General features: G+C 41.3%; 1 protein-coding gene across 2 annotated transcripts; it reads left to right on the top strand.

Annotated features, from left to right (window-relative positions):
• Nucleotides 1-3,168: 3,168 nt before the first annotated feature.
• LOC124145609 (cilia- and flagella-associated protein 77-like) lies at nt 3,169-12,557 on the top strand. Of its 2 annotated transcripts, XM_046515444.2 has the most exons (7): nt 3,169-3,389; nt 4,967-5,063; nt 5,451-5,688; nt 6,547-6,649; nt 8,360-8,389; nt 10,470-10,577; nt 11,154-12,557. In XM_046515444.2, the coding sequence occupies exons 1-7, from the start codon at nt 3,294-3,296 to the stop codon at nt 11,280-11,282; spliced, it is 801 nt and encodes a 266-aa protein (XP_046371400.1). In that variant the 5' UTR covers nt 3,169-3,293; the 3' UTR covers nt 11,283-12,557. The 2 variants fall into 2 exon arrangements, with proteins under 2 accessions (XP_046371400.1, XP_046371401.1); XM_046515445.2 differs by lacking the exon at nt 8,360-8,389.
• Nucleotides 12,558-13,242: the final 685 nt, after the last annotated feature.

Below are 13,242 nucleotides of genomic sequence, written 5' to 3'. Positions count from 1 at the left end.
GTTGGATAACTGTGACCCCTGTCACACCGGGACTACTTTTTTATTCATTAAAATTCACGAGACGTCATTCACGTTTGTAACTACAAGGCAGAACTGAATCTAATGACAGCGACAGACATTAGACATTTACAAACACTTTATTAAACCAAACAAGAAAGTCACAAATCATATTCGGTCTATAGAAGTTATGCATAGAGCTTCTTTAATCGAGCTATATCCATTCACAATTTACGACTACCGATCAATAGATCGAGGGTGCCCACGAGCGTGACGCCCCCGACCACTTTCGCAACTTTCAATTTGATTTAAAGTAAAACGATAAGCGTTTTGAAGTGAAGTCAGTTTAAACTATCTGGACAGATATCTAGACTTACTTGGGATGATCCGGTTGTGCCATCAGTGTCCCCTTCGAAGCGTATTTTGTGGCGCTGTTTCGGGAGTTGTTTGTTCACGACTGCACGACCAGGTCACTCAAAGTGAACATTTCCGATACAAATCATTCGAAAACTCCGTAGAAGTGTGCCTGACTTCTGATTATGTGGCCCAAAATATCCCAAATGTGAACAATAACATTCCCTATCTCTAGCGTAAAACGCTGTGAGTAGATCACGGTTGTCTTTTCTTATTCCGGTGGTGACTTTGCCCTTCGATCGTTCGAAGCTGTCACTGACATGCAAGCAGACTTGGGTTTGTTGATTTTCACGTCTTCAGTATAGGGTCGTACAGTTAACATGAATGTCTTTGACGAGCACTCTGATTTCTCTCTTCCACAATGGTTCGGACGGGTTAATATCACACGGAGTGTATACTGTATTAAGTGTTATATATTGTCAGTCTAACGTGACGTCATGCTCTAAGTTTGTAACATACATCCTTTGGAGTATATTATCTTGTTTTGAAAAATTTGTCTGCAAGAAAGTAGTATTGCTGGGCATCAACATCTAGCCCCCTAGGCAGCAGCATTGTTCTGATGTTTAAAGAAAATCAATGTAGTCGCATTATGCTGGACTATGTTGTTCTCTTAGTTGGTGTATATCACCGTCTATATCGATGGGAAGTGAAGGTGAAGTGACTTGGTTAAAATTACCCAACTGTAGATGGCGCCTAACTAGTTATGTATCAAATGCACTGTAGCTTGATATTTGAACAGTTAACCCCCCCCCCCCCCCCCCCTCAGCAATGCAGACGTAGTTGAAGCTACACTCTTGTAACAAAACCTACTCATGTTGTAACTTATGCCCAGTTCAAAATACGTACACAATCATTTATGTTAGACTGCTTGAGGACAAACACTGAACGGTTTATATTGACACTGGGCACACTCCCTTCTGCCAAAGCTTTTCTGGACATAAAGTTAGATGGAAACTATGGAACCATCCAGGAGTCCTACAGTGAACCATACCTACATTTTAAGTCCAATATTTTGCCCTGGAAACGAAAAGTAATAAACAGCTAAATATGATACAAAAGTACGCTAGTGTGAATTAATAATGTCTTTTTCACGCTGAAAAGCACCTAGTTTTCGACTCGTCGCTGTATGGTATCAAAACTAAAGATAAAAATATTGAACTTTTTATTGAGTGTCGCATACATATATATACTATAACGATTATCGTCCGTAAGCCCTTTGGTGCATCATATAAGTTCATTTCGTTAAAAATATTGACATTAAAATCAGCCAATGCTCCTGATTACTTCGACTGTGGTGAAAGAGCAGTTATCATACTGGACACAAGACTCGGACATAACTGTAATAACCTCAATGTTGATTTATACAGAGTAAACCTATCTGAGCAAATCTCATGCTTTTGCTATTTTCCGTGTTGAAATGAATTCCTTGATTGTACAAATTACTCAGTATACAGACAAACTGTTGAAATAAATAGGAAATGGAGGCCTCTTAAAAAACCCAACAACATTGGAATAAGGAATCACCATGCACTCTAAACCCAATTGTCCGACTTCTGGCCACAACACATGGATGTAACACTTTCAGAACGCGTCCATGTGTTGTGGAAATAACCAGAACACTGATGTTCTCGGCCCAGAACAGAAGCGTTCTACAAACAAGTTTTAACGTTTCCACGTGTTCTGACGATGTAACACTTCAGAACACTGGTTAGGCTTTCGAGGCCGACATTCAGAACACTACCGTTTCAGTCAGAAACCTGTCAGTCGGTATATTGCCAGTGAAATCGTCCGGATTTACACATTTTCCAATTCGACAAATCATGGGCACATAATAATGTTCCTCTGTGTGTCTACAGTTCAAGACGACTATGCTTGCGGTAAGAGGCGACTAACGGGATCGGGTGGTCAGGCTCGCTGACTTGGTTGATGCATGTCATGGTATCCGAGTTGCGTGGATCGATGCTCATGGTGTCAATCAGTGGATTGTCTGGTCCAGACTCGAAAATGTACAGACCGCAGTAGCAGTTACCAGGATAGCAAGTTTCAGGACAAATGAGGTTACACTGTATTTAGAGCGGCTGAATTCGGTGACAATGAGACATCTTGCTCGTTTAGTGTGTACATTATAAAATACAATACTATTTTAAGAACCAAATGACGAGCTATTTCCTTTTTAAAAGGTACGGAATTATCTCGTCAGAATGAGTGAGTGAGTACGGTTTTACGCCGCTTTAAGCAATATTCCAGCAATATCACGGCGGGGGACACCGGAAATAGCTTTACAGATTGTACCCATGTCGGGAATCGAATCCGGGCCTTCGGCGTGACGAGCGAACGCTTTAACCACTAGGCTACCCGACCGCCCCTATCTCGTTAGAAAAAAATATGATATAAACAAATATACTAATAGAAATGCATACGAGTGGTAAGTTATATCAAGTAAGGAAGAGAATCAGGTGAATGAAGGAGAAAGCATATACTCCGAAAGGTTGTGTTCCTCATTATAAAGAAGTTGACATCCATATATTCTCTTCCTTATGTGAATCACTTCTAAATGCCTTTCAAAGACCTGATTATATCAAGTAGAATTTATGTAACTAAACAACAGAAAGGCGTGAGGACTGGTTAAAGTTGTACATGCGTATGTAAAGGGTATGTCACGATTTTGAACTTGGGTCTCCACGGCTTTTGACTGTACCGGCGGAGTTGCGCCCCCTTGGGTATATCGCCCGCTAGGTGACTTTTGTTATGGGTCAGAGGTCGCAACCATAGTTACGGACGCCATTATTCATACACAAGTAGGTTTAACGCAGATACGGCCATCTCGGTGACATTCAAGAGGATACTCGCTTTTCACATAGTCGCCTTTCATACCCAGAACTATGGCAGCGTCCTTCGATACCCCCTACACCTTCACGGCGACCGGTGACCTGGGCATCCAGCGGGATACCATGCTTAATAACGAACTTCTGCTGAGGGTAAGTTTACGTAGCAACCACACAGTGCCATGTTTGGCATGTTGATCGATCTTGTTGCTGATGTTGAATGTATCAAAATAATGTCACTATTTATTGTAATCCAGTTTGCCGGTTTTATAAAATAAAACACAAAACAGCCATCTATGTTATCAAAATAAATAGTCCGATTCGCCAAACTGTTATACTAACTCCTAACTTTAAGCCTATTCAGCTAAAATAGGCCTATTTAATTGTTCCCGAGACCCGTGTCCTTTTCACAAAACGATCGTAGCTTTACGACTGCCAAAACTCACATACTCACATTTTTATTCAAGGATCCAAGGGCTAAGGATAGAGTCACACAACTAGCCTAGCTCTAAGCATTTTCTGATACTAAATAATTTCTCTTGAGATATATCTATATTTATGACACTATTGTGTCGCGAGCAGATTCTGCACTGGGTACAGTGTGTTGAATCATAGATAAAATAAGAATAATTCAATAGAGACATAATACAATTGATAACCAAGAATGATGTTCTGTCAGAACAGAACACATTCTTTTTGTGTGACCAGATAACCGTGATAGTGTGAAAACTTGTTATTGTCATAAGTAATAATCCCACCATGATACATAGTCCTCATAATGATAGCATATAGCAGAACCCTTAAAAATGGCAAATTTCTACTAGTCCTTATGATACCTTAAATATTGAGCTTTTGGCAAGGACTATAGGACTAGTGCCAATTTCTATCGCTGTACAGCTTTGTGAGTTACATTGCAAAACATTGGGCAAACTGACTAGGCCTACATGTGATCATTTAATGTGAAGGTTTAAAATTTCCAACAGACATAATAGCTCAAACTTAAAAGTCATTCTTTTAGTGTTATTATATAGACTATTGATGAACTTACTATAATGAACAAAATTGTACTACCGGTAATTGTTTGATAGGCATTACTTCACTAGACTCTGGCTTTGGACCAGTGGATAGAGTCACAGAAGAATATGAGCAAAATAACCCCAGAAGTAACAAAAGTAACTGCAAGAATGCAGTATGCCGGACACCTTCCACCATTTTGTTAAGGGATGTGCACAAGCTCATTCCTTAGTAACAGTTTCTAAGTTTTTCAGTCGCCATTTTTGTCGCCTCGCTAAAATAACAGGGGGTTTGGGGGCTTCCCCCCAACTCAACGGCTGTAATGAAATGCTTCCATAAGTAATGAAATGTTTAATTAAAAAGTAGATACAAAATACGTGTTCGCATGCCATTATGGAACTTCTATTTTCAAGTACTTTTTTAATGTTGAAGTCCAATTTTCGAGGTTTATGCATCGCTTTGATACAAGTAGGGCCGTTTTTTCTGCTTATTTTGAGCTTTATCACCCTATTTTTTCAAATAGTGATTCTGTTGTGTGCGGCTTTAATAGTAGAATCAAATAAACATTTTGGATAGGTGTCCTGTATATTGCATGTGTACCCTGACTTATACCTGATAGAGATATAGGTCAAATGTTTACCCCTGCATCTACACCTGGCAGTTGATCTATATCTGTTATGATTTTGTATTTTATGGATTGTCTATTTTATTCCCAGGACCAGCTGGGCAGACCCAAGAGACGTGGCTACCTCTCTGCAGATGGTTTCACCTTTGGTCGGCCAAATGAAAGACGCGACAACAGTGCTGGCGATGGTGAGAAACACAGTGACACCAGGGAATCAGATCACACGTATATGCCCCTTTCTAAGGACGAATAACTGATCCAAGAATATCAGCAGTGTTGAACAAATCAGGGGCTTCGTCCTCCCAATCCCTCCCCTTAGAATCCTAATTGTAAAGGACAGATAGTAACAGATTTATTTTAAATCAATTTTGATATTTTACACACAAAAATATGTTTCTTTGCTAATTCTATGCAAATAATGGATATCTTCAGTTGATTATACCCCAACACATTATGAAGAATCAAAGTTTCTTGACATTCTCAAGTTATCCAAAAAGCACAACCACAGTGATTATCAATGGAAATTGAAATGCCATGTATTTTTTGTAATGCATGACCTGTTTCTATGGCAACAGCTCTGCGTGGATGGAGTGGCACCACCTCATCCTTGCCCTTCCACCATCAGGAGAAGAAGGCAGAGAGAGACTTCATGTCCTTGAACCGTGCTGCAGTACAGGCGGGGCTAGTCACAGCACCAGAACACTACGAGTTCCGAGCTACTCATGATGTGAGGCGGCGTGCTTCGGGGGAGGAGAAGAAAAGGACGCGGGTCCGACGAATCCCCCCAACCATGGTGTTTGGCATCTCTACAAGGTAGGAGTTTTGATGACACTGAGATGGTTTCTGTAATAAGCTGCCATCTCAACAGAGTTGCCTCTCTTGGTTATACCAGGATCTTATTCTTGTGGGTTCAAATGAAACTGTTGGCATCAGACCAATACTTGTGCAGTGCACAATATTATGCATGAAAGTCAAAGGGTCCTTATCATTATTATAATTTAAGTGTTGAAAAATAAGTGGTGCCTATGATATTCAAACACTGCTTGTTAGTTTCACATGCCTCCTGTATTAAGCTGTTCAAAGTGGTGTTAATGTTCCGTCTCACCCCTGGAGGGGATCTGGCGGTTTAGATAATCCCTGGTCGGGAGCTCAAAGAAACAATAAACTCGAGTTACTGGCTTAACTTTGGTTGTATTTTGTGTTCTCAACTCTTGTACAGGGTAAATGGCTGAAACAAACAAAACAGCCAATAACTACAATGTCTATATTCCATATTGCATATTCACGTGAAACGGAATGTCGAGACGTGAGAGTCTATATCTCATATTTGACAAGAGCATATGCACAGTGGTAGTACAGTAATGACATTACTCACACTATGATTGCCTACGGGTTGCAAGGTTTATCGCCTAACGAAACCGGGTGAGAACCCGAACACATGGCCTACTCAGAGACCATTTTGCACGTGACCACAAGAAAAGATAACTCCACGCAGAAGAGTGAGCATGCATCCCGCTAAAAAGGAGTGAGTGAATACCACTAAAAATAACTTGTTACGGATCAACGGAACAGTTAAATTTATCTCACTCACTTGAATGATGGATGTGTTAAAGTCATACAGTCTATATACCCAATAAAATCTAATTTGCTACCCCATCTTGTCCCCCTCAGACCGTCAACACCCATCTTTGACCTGTTGGAGCACAAGTACCAGGATCGGTGGCAGCAACAGCGCCGCCAGCAGGAGCTAGCCAAGAAGCAGGAGGACACTAAGGTGAATTACAGCCTGGTGTGGGGAGGTGCTGTGTGTTAAACCTGTAGGTCAGTGAATACACTACAGTCCCTCATGGCTGGCCTTGGAAGGGGAGGTTCTTTATGTGTCAAACCTGTAGGCCAGTGAATACACTACAGTCCCTCATGGCTGGCCAGGTGTGGGGAGGTTCTGTATGTGTTAAACCTGTAGGCCAGTGAATACACTACAGTCCCTCATGGCTGGCCAGGTGTGGGGAGGTTCTGTATGTGTTAAACCTGTAGGCCAGTGAATACACTACAGTCCCTCATGGCCGGCCTGGTGTGGGGAGGTGCTGTGTGTTAAACCTGTAGGCCAGTGAATACACTACAGTCCCTCATGGCTGGCCTGGTGTGGGGAGGTGCTGTGTGTTAAACCTGTAGGCCAGTGAATACACTACAGTCCCTCATGGCTGGCCTTGGAATGGGAGGTTCGGTATGTGTTAAACCTGTAGGCCAGTGAATACACTACAGCCCCTCATGGCTGGCCTTGGAATGGGAGGTTCTGTATGTGTTAAACCTGTAGGCCAGTGAATACACTACAGTCCCTCATGGCCGGCCTGGTGTGGGGAGGTTCTGTGTGTGTTAAACCTGTAGGCCAGTGAATACACTACAGTCCCTCATGGCTGGCCTGGTGTGGGGAGGTTCTGTATGTGTCAAACCTGTAGGCCAGTGAATACACTACAGTCCCTCATGGCTGGCCTGGTGTGGGGAGGTGCTGTATGTGTCAAACCTGTAGGCCAGTGAATACACTACAGTCACTCTTGGCTGGCCTGGTGTTGGGAGGTTCTGTGTGTGTCAAACCTGTAGGCCAGTGAATACTCTACAGTCCCTCATGGCTGGCCTGGTGTGGGGAGGTTCTGTATGTGTCAAACCTGTAGGCCAGTGAATACTCTACAGTCCCCCATGGCTGGCCTGGTGTTGGGAGGTTCTGTATGTGTCAAACCTGTAGGCCAGTGAATACACTACAGTCCCTCATGGCTGGCCTGGTGTGGGGAGGTGCTGTGTGTTAAACCTGTAGGCCAGTGAATACTCTACAGTCCCCCATGGCTGGCCTGGTGTTGGGAGGTTCTGTATGTGTCAAACCTGTAGGCCAGTGAATACACTACAGTCCCTCATGGCTGGCCTGGTGTGGGGAGGTTCTGTATGTGTCAAACCTGTAGGCCAGTGAATACACTACAGTCCCTCATGGCTGGCCTTGGAAGGGGAGGTCCTGTGTGTGTCAAGTTAGATTGTGAAATGCTCTCATTGCTTTTCGGATTCAAATGTTTATTCCGTTTGAAGTGATGTCATGAAGATTACAGTTGTTGCATGGCGTTGGGAGTTTGGAGACGTGTAGATTTGTTTGTGTTCACCATGTGATCCAGGACTTAATCCATCAAGTTTCATTTGTCTAACTGAAAGTAAGCATGATATATTTCTGTGTTCCACTTGTTTCTATGAGTGAGATGAACCATCTAGAATTATGCAAGGTTGTTTTTGATAAGGTTTATTTCGGGACATACTCCTCTGTATTTGACTGTATTTGAATATATATTCCATATATATATATTCCATCTGACACAACTGTTACATGAATAAGGAAAATATTTCCACTCTGGGTTTCAAGGAACACAAGATAATGTATTACACTGTCATTCTGACATATCAATGCTATTCTGCACATCTACAATAAAGCATTGATTTTATCAATCAGAGGAGAAGTCACACTGCCCCGCCTCTATGTGTAAGTTGTCTTACAGCTATGTCTGACTTCCTTGTAAAGTGTAGTACATGTAGCCGTGCATGCTCTCTGCACATGTTCTAGTTAGATCATTCATTGAAGCCTGCAGTCAGTTATGCTTCAGAGCTTATCAAATATAGATATCTTAAAATTCACTTTGTATGCAAAGCTAACAATTGTACCAGCAGTCGTAGTATAGTTACAATTTGCTGATGTAGCATTCTAAACAATAGTCACTCGCTCACTTGTAAATATCTGTATATAGTGGCTTATAGCTTGCACTGGTCAGTCCGACACACACCTGTGTCCACCCCTTATAACCACCCGGACAAAGTAGATATACTTGCTGTCTGAGTAGATAGATACATCTTACATTCGAAATTAATTATTGTGCACTAGAGTTATCTCCCTTCCTCATGTTCACAGTTATCCCTCTTCTCACTCAACATTTCGGGCTATTTATGACGGGCAAACACATCTTCCTCTTCAGAATAAGGATGTCTCCTGCCTCACATGTATCAGACTTTCAGATTAGTCGTTTTCTTTGGCCAAAGTTTTCAAAAATAGCCTGTTGGGTTTAATTGTTTTGTGATAAAAAAGACAAATGTCTGTAGAATGAAAATGTGCATTCACAGGATGCTGACTTTTGGGTAGTATTCCCATGGCAACATAACGTGATGTTTGTAAACTCTCAGAAATATACTGATGGGCTTGTCAGCTGTACCGGGGTCCATCATATATGCGGAGTTGCTATAACAATGGGTGGTTTTAAGCCCGATAGAGGCAGACTCAATACCATTGAAAGAATAAAATGAAGCTGAATACATCAACTTTGTACAATATATTACAATTTGACATCTTTTTCTATCAAATCCTGCTGAAATATAATTTTCTAATTCATAAACATAGTTGCACTAACAATGAGTACTTTCATGATACTTAGTTTAGTTTAGACTAACATGTTAATTTTGTCGTAGTTGATATCTGTAATCATCAGTTATAACAATGTTCAGCGTTAGAAATTGGCACTAGTCCTATAGTCCTTGTCAAACTACCTAATAGTTAAGGTATCATGAGGACTTGTAGAAATTTGTCCTTGGATGGATTTTGCTATTTTTCATCATTATAAGGGATAGTGGACTAAAAGTGTTAGTTTCTATCACTGAATGTCGTAGCTGATATCTGTAGTCATCAGTAATAACAATGTCCGATATGATGGAGATGACGAGATCTAGACACTGTTAAACAGGAAGTGAGTATGTGCACAGTTGTTGACAATTCCTTTCGTCCTTCGATGGGTCACCTTCATTGATGAGGTTGTGTCCATTATCAGACACAATGTCACCCGAGTCACAACTAGGACAGTAAATTATGTGTTTGTTGAAACTTTTCAGCTCAAAAGCTACATGTTTTTCACATGATTTTCTGTAGATTTTTGTTCTGATGTATATGGAATATTATCAGCTGAAGTTATGAATGGAAGGAATTTTTTATAAAGATGTACCCCAGCTACATGGGAAGATGCTCATAATATCAGCCTCTGGTTCCCTAGACCAGACTTGATTAATCAGTATTTACAGGCATCTGTGATATACAGCAGCTGAAATATTCTAGGCACACAACGACAAAGAGATAACGCCAGACTGTGTGTCCAGGTGAAGCTGGTCTTTGTGACAATGCCCTCGATGCTGACATGTTGCTGAAGAGGGACTAGGATCTGCTTTGTCAGACATTATAACAGCGTTACAATATAAGTTGTCAACCGATCTCGTGGGGTATCTACTGTGATATACCCTGAGTGTGAGTCTGTGTACCCCGAGCCGGCATCGGCTCACACAAAGGTACATCACAACATATGCCCTGAGGGAATCAATTTATATTACCAACATTCATTCATACAGATCCGAATATATACGCTAATATGATGCATTACAACCCAATACATACGGATAAACATCTGTTCATTTCAAATATATTTTGAGAGATGAACAAGTTACCTAAGGTGTGTTCAAATTGATTTCTCAGTGAGCTACATATTTATATCCCACCTGTTATATTCACTATGGTACTGTTCCATCCACAGAAGCAGCGTTCAGGAGCAGTGTACAGCACCAGAGCCTCACTCCTGAAGACGTACCAGAACCCTGTCGACCCCGCCCCACTCTGGCAGATGCCCAGGTTTGCCAGGAATGTAAGTACACAGATCGAGGGGTTTTCTTATTGAAAAAGATTATTAGTTTTAACGAACAAATATTTGCACATCATAATGAACATTCCCTCATTCTTCAGTAAATAATGTGTTAAAATATGGCACAGTGAAAGTTTGGAGAAGCTCACTGTCGTGCACCCTTTCCCTAACAACTGCCTCCATAACTCCAACACTAACGTCTGTGATCCCCTGAGGAAATGTACAAAACACAGGACCGAATAAGAGCCACCTTCTGTGACAGGAAACCATCCACCATGCAGGGCCCTATCAAGTGGGAATACACCATGTTGGAGAAGGGGTGGAGGGTCCATTTAAACTACGGAAATACTAGCATATGATTTAAGAAACAATTTGCCTTGTAAGCTCAAAGAGTGTGGTGGAGTGGATGGGGGTGACGTGAGGTGGTGTGTATTCTCAAAAGGTGTGGTGGGGTTAGGGTAGGGTGTGGTGGGGTTAGGGTAGGGTGTTGTGGGGTTAGGGTAGGGTTTGGTGGTGTGCGTACCCTGCACTCCTCTCTGGATCCATGCATGTAACCTACCTTCATGTTCTTTGTCCCAGGCTCAGCCCCACCTCCAAACGTTCCGCTCTGCAAGGAACCGTGACGAAGCGATTGCTCACTTCGAACATGATGGAATCTCCAGGAAGGGTACCCTCGGACACGGGGTATACGAAACCGCCAAGTCCTAGACAATCGTTGTATATTTTGTGATATAGCATGGACTGCGTCAGTTACTTGTGATGTTTCATACATGCCCATCAGTATTCTGTGTGGCGCCGGATATTACATGTGGCCATTTCAGCTGGGATTGTTTGTTGAGTTCTACATACTATTTATTTTGTTATGCGTTTCAAGATGTATCGGTGCTTTCACTAAGCATTGCATGTTTGTCAGTATGTTTAGAATTTCTAACAGTCCAAGGTATATAAGTGTGGTTTAAGTCACATGTTCTTTGTTGAGGTATGTTCATGTATTTTAATGATAATACAAAGACATGTTGATGTTTCGTTTTCGATTCAACATGTCTGCAATTGTTTTTTTATATAAGTCCGATAAGTTTTTTAAAAGACAATACAGTTTGGAATTGTATAACTGATGACAAGTTTGATTGTTAAACTTAAACTGTTACACCAAGACACTGTTACACTTTACACTAAGATAATCGCAGTTACACGGAGTCATTGTTACAGTTGCACTAAGATCTTGTTAGTGTCTCCCAGCTTCTTTGTCATCTGTCAAGCTGGCCAGCATAATGTATTTGATATTTTCATCTAGAATATTTCCTGTAGCCGGATAATCTGACACAGACACATCTCCAGGCCGTGCTGATTGGTTAGCCTGCAACACACAACCTTCATCTGTAAATACCTTCACCCTTATCTTCATCCTACACTTCATCAAAGTCTGTCAGCAGTGGGTAAACTCAATCTGTCTCCCATGTCGTCAATTCTGCAGGTATCGCGGACAACGCTAGTCGTAAACAATAGCCACCCTTTTCACACAGTTGTATATTAGAAATACCTTGTAGAAACATCAGGAAAGCTGGGTCTATCGGTACAATGTGTTCCATAACCATGGTGATCATGATCTCGTTCCAATCAAATTTTTTAACTGAACTCTTTTTCCAATGTCTCAAGACCTTATAGGGACTCTCAGAGGTAGATTATTAAACTGTGATATTTATAGAAATGCTTTTTTATATCAATCTTAACCTGTTTGTCAAGATTGTCATGTTGTTCCAGTCACATCTATATTCATAATTTTTTAAATGTTTATTGTGGTCGGGCACGGGTGTACACTGTCTCATTTACTGGTTTTGATATCCTTGTTGTCACATTCCGGGTTGTCAGCGACGCCACTGTGAATCACCATGGTTTTATAGGCCACGCTGCTTTATACATGTACAGAGACTATTTGTTGTAGTGAATCTAGATCTGTTTATGAATAAATCTGTATATATTTCATTTTTTTCTCTTGTTGTTTTTAACATGTTTCATGTTTTGTAGATTTTGGTATTGAGTCAGATACGATACATGTTGCACTATATAGGGTGTCCATCGGTTCAAAGTTAAGGACCAGATAACTTGTTATCCAAAATGTCATAAAGATATTTCTCAAAATAATGATAGGTGATGTTATGCATGATATGCAACTGGAATATTGCTGACTGCAGTGTTAAACAACCATTTGATACAAAGAGAATCTCACCCGAGTGTCTTTTGATATCAAATATAAGGGTAGGCTAAGGGTAGTCATTACTCTGTTGGTCATTAGTCTGCTGGTCATTAGTCTGCTGGTCATTAGTCTGCTGGTCACTATCTGCTGGTCACTAGTCTGCTGGTCATTAATCTGCTGGTCACTAGTCTGCTGGTCATTAGTCTGCTGGTCACTATCTGCTGGTCACTAGTCTGCAGGTCATTAATCTGCTGGTCACTAGTCTGCTGGTCATTAGTCTGCTGGTCATTAGTCTGCTGGTCACTAGTCTGCAGGTCATTAATTTGCTGGTCACTAGTCTGCAGGTCATTAATCTGCTGGTCACTAGTATGCTGGTCATTAGTCTGCTGGTCATTAGTCTGCTGGTCACTAGTCTGCAGGTCATTAATTTGCTGGTCACTAGTCTGCAGGTCATTAATCTGCTGGTCACTAGTA

Source organism: Haliotis rufescens, unplaced genomic scaffold (assembly GCF_023055435.1).
Source record: "Haliotis rufescens isolate VD_foot unplaced genomic scaffold, xgHalRufe1.0.p SCAF_8, whole genome shotgun sequence".
NCBI classification, from domain to species: domain Eukaryota; kingdom Metazoa; phylum Mollusca; class Gastropoda; order Lepetellida; family Haliotidae; genus Haliotis; species Haliotis rufescens.
The sequence above is the reverse complement of the archived record's forward strand: the minus strand, read 5'-3'. Positions and strand labels throughout refer to the sequence as shown.